This window comes from Oryctolagus cuniculus, chromosome 5, assembly GCF_964237555.1.
Source record: "Oryctolagus cuniculus chromosome 5, mOryCun1.1, whole genome shotgun sequence".
Classification (NCBI taxonomy): Eukaryota; Metazoa; Chordata; class Mammalia; order Lagomorpha; family Leporidae; genus Oryctolagus; species Oryctolagus cuniculus.
In genome coordinates, this window is record NC_091436.1 from 12930627 (window position 1) to 12942060 (window position 11434).

At 51.7% G+C, this 11434-nt stretch overlaps 1 protein-coding gene across 10 annotated transcripts in view; it reads right to left on the reverse strand.

Annotated features, from left to right (window-relative positions):
• SCAF8 (SR-related CTD associated factor 8) overlaps positions 1 to 1720 on the reverse strand; it is a 247115-nt gene extending 245395 nt beyond the window's left edge. For 7 of the 10 annotated variants that reach the window (XR_007923153.2, XR_007923154.2, XM_070073358.1 and 4 more), the window contains exon 1: positions 1213 to 1387. Coding sequence is in view for 8 of the 10 variants with exons in the window: in XM_070073358.1 (XP_069929459.1) it covers positions 1213 to 1242 (30 nt within the window). In the remaining 2 variants the exon portion in view is untranslated. Of the gene's footprint in view, positions 1 to 1212; positions 1429 to 1557 lie in introns of those variants that run through there. The other 3 variants (XM_070073360.1, XM_070073361.1, XM_051855239.2) reach the window with 3 other exon arrangements.
• Positions 1721 to 11434: the final 9714 nt, after the last annotated feature.

An 11434-nucleotide genomic window follows, 5' to 3' on the forward strand; every position in this document is an offset into this window, starting at 1 on the left:
GAGAAGAGGGCGAGAGAAGAGAGGGAGAGAGGAGAGAGAGAAAGAAAGAGGGAGAGAGAAGAGGGAGAGAGAGGGAAATAGAAGAGAGGGAGGGAGAGAGAAGAGAGGGAGGGAGGAAAGAGAGAGAAGAGAGGGAGAGAGAAGAGAGGGAGGGAGAGAGAGAAGAGAGGGAGGGAGGGAGAGGGAGGAGAGAGAGAGAGAGGGAGGGATGAAGAGAGGGAGGAGGAAGAGAGAGAGAAGAGAGGGAGAGAGAGAGAGGGAGGGAGGGAGGAGAGAGAGAAGAGAGGGAGAGAGAAGAGGAGGGAGGAGGAGAGGAAGAGAGGGAGGAGGGAGGGAGAGAGAGAAGAGAGAGAGGAGGGAGGAGGAAGAGAGAGAGAAGAGAGGGAGAGAGAGAGAGGGAGGGAGAGAGAAGAGAGAGGGAGGGAGAGAAGAGAGAGAGGAGAGGAGAGAGAGGGAGAGAGAAGAGAGGGAGGGAGGAAAAGAGAGAAGAGAGGAGAGAGAAGAGAAGAGAGGGAGGGAGGAGAGAGAAGAGAGGAGGAGGGAGGAGAGAGAGAGGGAGGGAGGGAGAAGAGAGGAGGGGAGGGAGAGAGAAGAGAGGAGGAGAGAGGAGGGAGGAGGAAGAGAGAGAGGAGAGGGAGGGAGGAAGAGAGAGAGAAGAGAGGGAGAGAGAAGAGAGGGAGGGAGGAGAGAGAGAAGAGAGGGAGGGAGGAGAGAGAAGAGAGAGGGGGGAGAGAGAAAGAGAGAGAGGGAGAGAGGGAGGGAGAGGTGGGACAGGGCATCCCCGCCTGTCCAATTAGCTCGAGTCCCCGGCTCCGCTACCAACACCACGAGGAGCGGGACCGCAGCGCACCAGCCCGCGGGCTCCCGGCCGCCGCGCGCCTCCTGAGGGCCCGCCGAGGCCCGCGGGGCGAGGTCCCGCGCGCAGGTAACCCCTCCGGGGCCCCGGAGCCGGCAGGGCGCGGCGGCAGCGCCCCCGGGGGACCCGCCGGCAGCCTCCGGGGCGCAGCCCGCGGCCGCGCGCAGACCCCGCCCGCCGCCCGGGCCCGGGGGAGGGGCGCCCGGGAGCGACACCCCTCCCCCACGGCCCGCGAGGCCGCCGCGCGCCCCACCCCGGGGAGCCCGCGGGCCCGCGCCCACCCTCCTCGCGCGGGGCTCGCCCCGCGGCCGGGGCGGGGGCGCGGGCGCGGGGGGCGGCCGGGCTGCGATACCAACCTCGCTATTGAAGGTTTTCACGGCCTCCATGTTGTCGCTGCGGAGGCCCCGAGCCCGGCGGCGGAAGAGGCGGCGGCCACTGCACGGGGAGGGGAGAGCGGGCCGGAGAGCGGCCGCCGCGACCCCGGGGCGGGAGAGGAAGGACGGGCACTGGTCGGGAAGGGCTCCCTCAGGGGCGGCGGGGCCCCGGCATGGCCGCGAGGGCGGGCGGAGCGCCGGTCTGGGGAACAGAGGCGCTGCCGGGGCGGGTCGGCGGCGGGCGGGGGAGGGGCTGGGCCGCGGCGCCTTCTCTTCTCCGCCCCGCTCGGTCTCGGTCCCCTACCCGCTGGCCCCGTCCCCCTACACTCTCCACCCCCTTCTTCGTTCTCCTCCGACAGGCTCCGGGTTCACCTCCCCGCCGCTCGGGCCGCAGGAACCAGCAGCGCACGGCGAAGACAGAGGAGGAAGCGCTGGCAGCAGCGGCTGCGGCATCCAATATGGCGGACACGAGTCGGGCCGCGCAGTTCGGAGCTTGGCGGCGCCGGCCAGCGCGCCCCCTGGCGACAGGACCGCGCGGGCCCGGCCGCCGCGCAGAAACCATCGAGCGAGCGCGGGCCAGAGCGTCGCCGCTGGGAGGCCCGGCCCGGCCCGGCTCGGCTCGGCTGGGCGCCGGGGGTCGCCCGCACCCGGCCGAGGCGGGAGCGAGCGAGCGCTGCGGCGCGCTGGGGCCCCCTCGGCCTGTGGGTCCCTCCCGGGAGGCCGTTCTGAAGCGCAGCTCCGAGAAAGCCCTGCGTGTGCCCACGGAGCGGTTGACGGGGGGCAGGAACAGCGCCTCGTGTCCGTACCCCCAACCCGCCCCCAGCTGGACTGGCCTCTCTTTGCACGAGGGGCTGGGTTGCGTTGCTTTTCAGAACTTTACCGGACGGTGGTGGCCTGGAGGGTGACAGCCGGGGAAAAGTTGGTAGCCGTCCACCTGCTCAGGAACCGCGTGCCCCAGTGTTTTGGGTGGCGTGCAGGAGGGAAACCTTAGGGAGCAAAACTCGGGGCCCCCGAGGAGGCCGACCGTGCAGGAAATGCACGCCGCATCCCGGTCCGGCGCACTCGGACAATGGGCGGCTTGCTGTGGACGGAGGCAGGGGTCCCTACGCGCGGCGCCCTCTGCACCGGCGCCAGGGAACCCAGGGTTTCAGAAGCACGAGTTGTGCTGAAGGGATTGCGCCCTAGGTGGTTTGCAGAGAGAGAATACAGAACGAGGAGATGCGGTGTAAAATAGCGACACCGACCTGCGAACCAGCCGTCTATGGACATGAAAAAGTTAGGGGTGCATTGCGCCGCAGACACTGCGGACCTCTCCAGGCGATTTTTCCGGCAGTCACCCCCTGGGCCACAGACACACACAAGTGATGGCAGAATTGGATTTTGGGGGATGGCTGGCGTCGAGGCAGCGGAGGGCAGAGCTGCAGGAAACAAAGTGAGGGTTGGGGCCCAGGGACCACGACGCTGACAGCTTTGATGGGAGGGCGGGTGCAAGGGGTGACTTAAGCCAGAGCTGTGCTGTTCACCGGCAGGATCCCAAAGCTCTCGCCCTCCAGTCCTCGCCAGCCCCTGCAGCACCGCCCCCACCTTCGGTTGCCCAGACGGTAGCAAAGGGGCTGCTCGGTTTAATTTCTAACACGCGCAATCCGGTCACTCCCTTGCTTGAATTCCTTAATAGGTACCGTTGCACTAAAGGTATTACTATAGACCCTCAACCCTGCACTGACAGGCCTGCCTGCCCCAGCTCACACCAGTCCCCCCCACCCCACCCTGCTGCTGTCACTCCTCAGCCTCTTCCGTCAGGGTGTCCCTCGGGTGTCCCTCGCTCCGGGTCTTTGCACAGCCGGCTCCAGATCCGAGTCCTCACAAGAGGCATCAGGCGGTCACGTTCAGCGCCACACTCAGTTGGGGTTCGCACCAGGTTTTCATTTCAGGAGGCACTAGAGGGATCCTATTTCCAGTTATATGTGGGATGTAGGTTGACTGAATTACTTAGGGCTGAGAGGTTACAATGCAATGCAAACCAGAAGTTGCTATTACATGATTTAATGAAGTGGCCACACCCACAAAGACCGCAGAAGGTACGTTTGCATGTAGAGAGAGAAACAGCAGCCTAAGTGCACTGTTAAGATGAGAAGGAGATAGAACAAGAGGAAAAGGAAAAGTCCAGAGAGGTCGTAGGGGGCCAGCGCACAACTGCATCCACCTCTGGAATGTGAAGACCTCAGTACCTGTTATCAGTGCTGTATGCACAGCTGCACGCGCACATGCACGCGCACACACACGGGGTATGTCTATTAGTTGAGATTCTGAATCCCAGTAGAACACAGATTTGAGCTAACTTGAGCATCAAGGAGGAATTCACTGTTAAGATGTTTTTCTCAAGAAACCTGAAGTCAGGAATGCAACTAAGCCCAGGGGAGGGAAAGGAAGCGAAATACAGAAAACCCAAGGAGCAGCCCAGTCTCCGTGTGCCTGTTTGGCTTTTCTTTGTAGCTTTCTCCAACTCCTGGTTGTCTCTAGAGGAGTAAGACTGTTGCTGCCAGGGTTACATAAAGAAGTAAGACTGCTGCTCCTGGCGACACCCAGAGCACCTTTATGAAACACCCTTTGCCCAGGTCCGAATTTCCAAGGGAAGAAGCAATTTGATGGACCTATCTTGGGTTATTAGGTGATGGTCACCCAGAAACTTAAGACCACCACCCCATATCCTGAATATTAGAGTAGAAGTAGTGGGCAGGAGCATTCCAGTCACTGGAAGAAGTATTCCAGGTTGTAAATTGTGACACGCACATCTTAGAGTTTTTGGTATTCTCCCGTGATGGGTTATCACGGGCCTGTCCCTCGGGACTAAATCATTTCTGGGAATAACTCATGGGATCTAATTTAGCGATGACCAAGAGGTCAGAGTCAAAAATAGTCTAGAGCAGTGCTCACAATAGGACTTTCTGGGGTTGTGGAAATGTCCTATATCTCAGCCGCCCAGATGGAGTCCTGGCCCCACGTAGCTGTTGCACACGTGAAAGTGACTATCGCAACAGAGGGAAATAGTTCTTGCTTCACTTTTATTCTTTCACATTGAAGTATATAGCTGATGGCTCCCATAAGGGGGACTTCCTTGCACATCCTAGAGAAAAGGAGTAAGCAAAAACAACTTAGTGATCATCGGCTATAGGAGGAAAGATATGTGTATATGACTTGGTTTTGTTAAACTGGGCCAAAACCTGGAAGCACCGTATGACAGGTATGGAGAGGAGATGCTCACCCTTCACAGTAACCAATCCACTCCTGTGAGTGTGAGAAGTCACTCCCTCAACAAGGCAGTAACCCCTCTTTAAAAGCCCCTGCAGCCCTCAACCCTGTTACATTGGGGACCAAGCCTCAGCGTGAGTTTTGGTGGAAACCAACCACCTTCATACCACAGCAACGCCTTCTAGAATGCAAGACTACTCAGTTATCATATGAAATTCTCTTCCAGGAGACTGGAATTCCCTTGTAGTGTTCAAGATGAAAATCTTCCTTATCAGTATAACAAGTAGTCATCTAAAGATAACTGGATTACTGAGCGGTAAAAAGGAATTTTCAGATTTTCCCCCCTGACAACAACCTCAGTGTTCTTTTCTCTGAGACTACTGGATAAACCCTGCAAACATCCCTGACACCTGTTATGCCCGCAGGCTGCTGTCCTTGGCCACATTTAAAATCTATAAGACTTCAGTAAAATAGTCCTCAGAATACCTGATTTTATTCAAATATTTGTACTCAGAATCTGAAGATTCCCAAGGTGCATTTTTACCCCCCTGAGAGAGCAGTGGGGAGAGACAGAAAGAGAGAGTGAGAGAGGGAGACCTCGCATCCACTGGTCCAGTCCCCAAATGTCTGAAATGGCTGAACCAGGAGCCAAGAATTCAACCCAGGTCTCCCATGTTGAGCCATCACTGCTGCCTCCCAGAGCCTGCATTAGCAGGAGGCTGCAGCCAGGTACTGAACCCAAGCCTTCTTCCCCCCTCCCTTTTTTTTTTTAAGATTTATTTATTTGTAAGACAAAGTTATAGGGAGGCAGAGGCAGAGAGAGAGGTCTTCCATCCACTGGTTTACTCCTCAGATGGCTGCAATGGCCAGAGCTACACTGATCCAAAGCCAGCAGCCGGGAGCTTCTTCTAGGTCTCCCACACAGGTGCAGGGGCCCAAGGACTTGGGCCATCTTCTACTGTTTTCCCAGGTCGTAGCAGAGAGCTGGATCGGAAGGGGAGCAGCCAGGACTTGAACCGGTGTACATATGGGATGCTGGCACTGTAAGTGGCAGCTTTACCTGCTACACCACAGCGCTGGCTCAGAACCCAAGCCTTCTAATGTGAGACAAGGACATCAGCCACCAGCCTAAATGCTTACTCCTCCCCCACTGATTTTGTTTGTTTGAAGAAGAAGAGGCAGAGTTACAGAGAAGGAGAGACAGAGAGAAGGGTCTTCCATCCACTGGTGCATTCCAGATGGCTGCAATGGCCACTGAGCTGATCCAAAGCCAGGAGCCTCCTCCAGGTCTCCCACGCTGGTGCAGGGACCCAAGCACTTGGGCCATCTTCCGCTGCTTTTCCAGGCCATAGGAGAGACCTGGGTTGGAAGAGGAGCAACCAGGGCTCAAAATGAAGGCTTAGCTTATGCCACAATGCCCACTTTTTTAAACCAGTTAAATGTGAGATGTTTTGTTGGTAGACTCAAAAAGTAACAAGGTGACACGTAAAACTCGGAAACTCGGATCCAGTGTTTCTGAAAGCTTGTCGGCTGAAAGCAGCGGGAAAGGTTGCCAACAGTCTTCATCCTTCTGCAAAGACATTTTCAAGTTTTTTTCTCTTTTCTTTGAGGGGAGAGCTCTGCTATTGTTCATCAGAAACAAAGCACAGGAAAGTGAAGCGCTGCCCCATAGCTCTGTATGATCCTGCAGACGTGTGCCGGTGTTGTCAGCCAAGTCACTAATCTGACTTAGAGTTGGGCTCAAGCTGTGGCGTGAGGAACAAACAGATTTTCATCACTTACTGGGCATGGACGGGACGGCAGTGCCTTGATGCGGCATTGGGAAGGAATGGTCGGGGCCAGCGCTATGGCGTAGTGGGTTCAGCTGCTGCCTGCAACACCAGCATCCCATATGGGTGCCAGTTGGTGTCCTGGCTGCCCCACTTCTAATCCAGCTCCCTGCTGATGGTCTGGGAAAGCAATGGAAGATGGCCCACATGCTTGGGTCTCTACAACCCATTTGATAGACCCAGATGAAGCGTCTGGTTCCTGACTTCGGCCCGACCCAGCCCCAGCCTTTATGGCCATCTGGGGGTTGAACCAACAGATGGAAGATTTCTCTCTCTGTCTCTGTCTCTCCCTCTAACTCTGCCTTTCAAATAAATGCAAACAGGGACCAACACTGTGGCATAGTGGGTTAAGCTTCCACATGAGGTGCCCACATCCCATTTGGGCACCAGTTCATGTCCTGGCTGCTCTTCTTCCAATCCAGCTCTCTGCTAAAGGCTTCAGAAAGCAGTGGAGGATGGCCTTAGTGCTTGAATCCCTGCACCCATGTGGGAGACCTGGAAGTTCCTGGCTCCAGGCTTCAGACTGGCACAGCCCTGGCCACTGCATCCATTTAAGTGGTGAACCAGCAGGTGGAAGACCTTTCTCTGTCTCTCCCTCTCTGTAACTCTGCCCCTCATATGAATAAATTATTAAAAAATAAATACATCTTTTAAAAAAGATATGGTCAATGCATTCCCATAGTCCCCAGAAGTAACTGGAACTGTGTAATACAGTAGTAGGCTGGGGAACAAGGAGGATTTTCTCACTTTAGGTTGGTTTGGCACAATAAAAGACAAAGTTTTGCAGGTAAGTAAGGCAGAGGTTTAGAATAGTTATTTATACCTTACAGGAAGATTAGTGTGTCCTGGTTGCATGGCAATTATCCTGAATTAACTTTTATGTCCATCAATGATACATTCCATTCCTCCCATATATGTGCTGTAAGTTGCTGAGGTTTTCTTCCAGAATTTTCCTTTCATGCCTGTAAAATGCTCAACTATCACTACCTCCTTACTTCGCATGACCCTGTATTCTGGACATGCAAAGATAAGTAAGATGTACCAATAGTGATTTAGAGAGAGAGAGAGAGAGAGAGAGAGAGAGAGAAGCAATAACGGTGAGAGAAAGGGCAAAAGAGCCAAGTATTTACGAGGAAAGCTGTTAAAGAGATGGCAGTCAAAGGATAAACCATTTCCCTAGCATTAGGAGGTTTAAGATCTGGGAGTGCCCATTAGATTAGTAAATCAGTTTTACTGGTAGCTTTCATGAAAACTACTTCAATGGAGTAGTAGGAACAGAGATTAGATTGCAGTGGGATAAGGAATGATTTATAAACAACTTTATCAAGAGGTTTATTGTACAGAGAGCAGAGGGATAAAATGGGAGTTAAAGGGAATAAGGGCTAAGGACATGGTTACTGTCCGGGGGCGTAGCAATAAACTCAAAGGGTGCTGTCAGGTGGGTGTAGAGCGTGTGCAGGGAAACATGCTGATGCTTTCAACACCAGAGGAAGCACTAGCCGAAACTCACGCAGTTCCAGCTTTAGATCATGTGGGGTTCCTTTCAGTGAAGCCACAGCACTGAAGTCGGGTTTCCTAAAGTTGTTGGGATAAAAGGCAGTTCCCAGCGCAAATCAACAGGGACAGGAAATACAGGTGGAGTCATCGATGTGATCGATGTGATCTCAAAGTTTGAGAAGTTACCTAGTGCCCAACAGATACATTCATTGTTAACCAGTTGTGCTTATTGAAGCACAAAAAATATCTTTCTTTATTCTATTTGCGTATATTTTTTAACGGTTATTAGTTGTTAGGACATAAGTACTTGTGAAATTGTTTGGACCTAACCACTTAATAATGGAACTATTGGGGCTTTATTTTGGCCTAGGGGACCAAACCACAAAAAAAAATTCAGACATAGTCTCCTCCCTCTACCAACATAGTCCACCACAGATCAAAAGTGTTTGCATAATTTTTTCTGTCCTGAATTTTGTGTATAGACTCTTTGCTTATCATTTATTCCCTAAAGCATAACATTTGCTTACATAGCATTTACATTATATTAGGTATTACAAGTATCTAGCGATGATTTACAGTATATAAGAAGATAGGAGTAGGTTACATGCAAATATTGCACTGTTCTATGGAAGGGCCTTGAGCCCCTACTGATTTTATCTGTGTGGGAGCCAACCCCCATGAACGTAGACAGCTACAGTAAGGGCAACTTGAACTCAGAAACTATGGCCCCGCTCTGGATTAAGATTTTGTTTTACTATTTTGTTTTGCTCTTAAAATGAAGAGACTTTAAAAAGTGGTTGTTAAGACGCATGTATCTTGCCATTCTGTTTTGACTTGTTTCTCATAAAAGATGTGTAGAGAAGAATGGATTGGTAGTCAGAAGGAAGGTTAAGAGAGAATTGAAGATGGAGGGTCAAAGAATCGGTATCCATGGGCTAAAATGGTGATGAAGTGGATCTCATCTCATCTGCACAGCCAAGCAGGGGTTCCTGGAGGTCAGCGTGTAGTTCAGGAATCACCGTCATTTCCTCTTGTACCCTTAATGCCTGGGGACAGCTGACACTTCAAAGTGATGGACTGGGGCAGGATGGCGGCCGGATTCCTTCGAGAGTTCTATTATATAGCAAATACCAACAACAGTTTAGATTCTTACATTTTTTTAAAAAATCCTCACTGAATTGGTAGAAGTTAAAAAGCAAACCTCATTGGCCAAATACGTAGCAGCAGGAATCTAGTGAATAAGAAAGCTCTGAATGGTGAGCACTGTGAGTATCTGCCAGCCCCTGATGTCACCACGCTTGGATAACTACGCAGGACACAAGATGAGAACATTAGGGAGCCTTTTTATAAATTAATTAATATATTTATCTGAAAGACAGCGTTACAGAGAGGAAGAGGCAGAGAGAGAGGGCTTCCATCCACTGGTTCACTCCCCAGATGGCCACAACGGCTGGAATGGGGCCGATCCAAAGCAGGAGCCAGGAACTTCTTCCGGGTCTCCCACATGAGTGCAGGGGCCCAAGGACTTGGGCCATCTCCTACTGATTTCCCAGGCCATAGCAGAGACCTGGATCGGAAGAGGAGCAGCCGGGACTCAAACTGAAGCCAAATGGGATGCTGGGGCCCTGACCGACTGCACCACAGTGCAGGCCTCTAGGGAGCCTTGTAAGAGAATTTTGCACAAAGCTAAATGCAACATTTCCAGTAAAGTAATTGAGGTATAAAGGGCGGGTAGGGATGGGGGGCACAAAACCTGACCTACAGGTGGGGGGCGGGGAGCCCGAGGGGTCCACAAGGAAATTCACCTGGAAGGGAACTGAGTGAGGAGGGAGAGAACAACTTCCTCTACAAATTTGGAATCCCAAATAAGTTTGTGGTCTAATTCATAATACCTGGACGACGTGGAAGAACTGAAGCAAAGAAAGTATTTTACATCGCTGCTGGGTTGGCGTGCCTCTAAGAGCATCTGCAAACTCTCCAAGAGGAAAGTGATTTCCACCTAATCTTTGAGGAAGTTGGACAAATAAATGTTGCAAATAAGATAATTATCAAACAAACAGAGCATCTGTTGAGTGGAAGGCAACAGACATCAAAGGCAGCAAAAATCCGAACAGCACAATGTTCACATAGTGGAACTGACAAGTTCAGAACACAAAGATGGCGCTGGGTTTCCCAGCATGCGCAAACCAGCCCCATTCCTGAAAGCAGCCAAAAGACTAAAGGCAGGACAAAGTCCAAAACACATGAGAACTCAGAGAGGTGAGCACGACCCTGGGATCACTTTTGCCTGAAAGCATTATCCATTTCAGACAAACCTGAGAATCCCCTCGTACTAAACCGGAGTGTCATAGGGTTGCACCCCAGGATTAGACTGAAATAGAAGTAAACTCATTCCTCGCTCCTGGAGAACCCCAGGGGATTACGAGAAAAATGTCCTTGTCCAAACAGAGAAGGGGAAATGCTGAAAAGTGAACACAACCTAGCCGCTATGTGGATTTGCAGCTCAAAAGTACGTAACCTGAAGTTGTTAGTGTAGTTTCAGGTGTTTGTGGAATAAGCGTGCCCACAGACTCCAGGGAGAAGTAAGTACAAGTCCTCTCTGGAAGACTGAGCCTCCATCTAAGGCCATAAAGAAAGCCCGCAGACATGCTGGGTGTGTTAGTTTCCGATTGATGCTTTAGTTTCTGATGGATGGCTTAACACAATACTAATTTTTTATCTTACAATCCTGGAGGCCAGGAGTCCAAAATGGGTCTCTGGGCTAAAAATTCCAGGTGTCTGCAGGCTGCCTTCCTTTCTAATGCATTTCTTAGCTTCCCTGCCTTTAAAGCCAGCATGGAAGTCCTCCTCACGTGCACTCATCCTGACGGGGACCTGCATTTGGTGCAGCAGTTAGGTGGCTGCTTGGGATGCTTGCATCCCATATCAGAGTGCCTGTTCAAGTCCCAGCCGCTCGGCTTCCTGCTAACACACACCCAGGGAGGCAGCTGTGATGGGCTTAACGGCTTCAGTCTCTGCCACTCATGTGGGAGACACAGACTGAGTTCCCGGCTCCTGGCTTTGGCCTGGCTCAGCTCTGGCTGTTACACATATCTGGGGAGTGAACCAGCAAATGGAGGATCTCTACTTGTTTCTGTCTGTCTTTCCGCCTTTCAAATCAAATGAAAATATAAATTTAAAAAGTTACAAATCACTCTAAAAGGTTTCGCTCATCTCATCTCCTTCCTTCCCATTTCTGGCTTCTGCTTTTCATTTATGAGGTCCTGTGTGACTACACTGAGACAACTGAGATAATCCTGGGTAATCGCCCCATTCCAAGACTCAGTTTAAGTACAACTGCAAAGACCCTTTTGCCATTCGTGCCGAGTAGGACGTGGACACCTTGTGGGGAACCATTCTTCTGCCTTCCAAAATGAGTATCACATAGTAAAAAATAATTAAGCTCGAGAGGAAACCCTAAATCATGAATGCAAATCAGCAGGAAAGACAGAAATACAGATACACAATGGTACTTCAAAAATGTCATGGAAAAGGGAATTCAAAGATAAACTTACGTTGCTGCAAACCATTTCAAAATCCAAGGAGTTTCTTCTTACTGTTTGTCTATTTTCATTTGCTTAAAAGGCAGA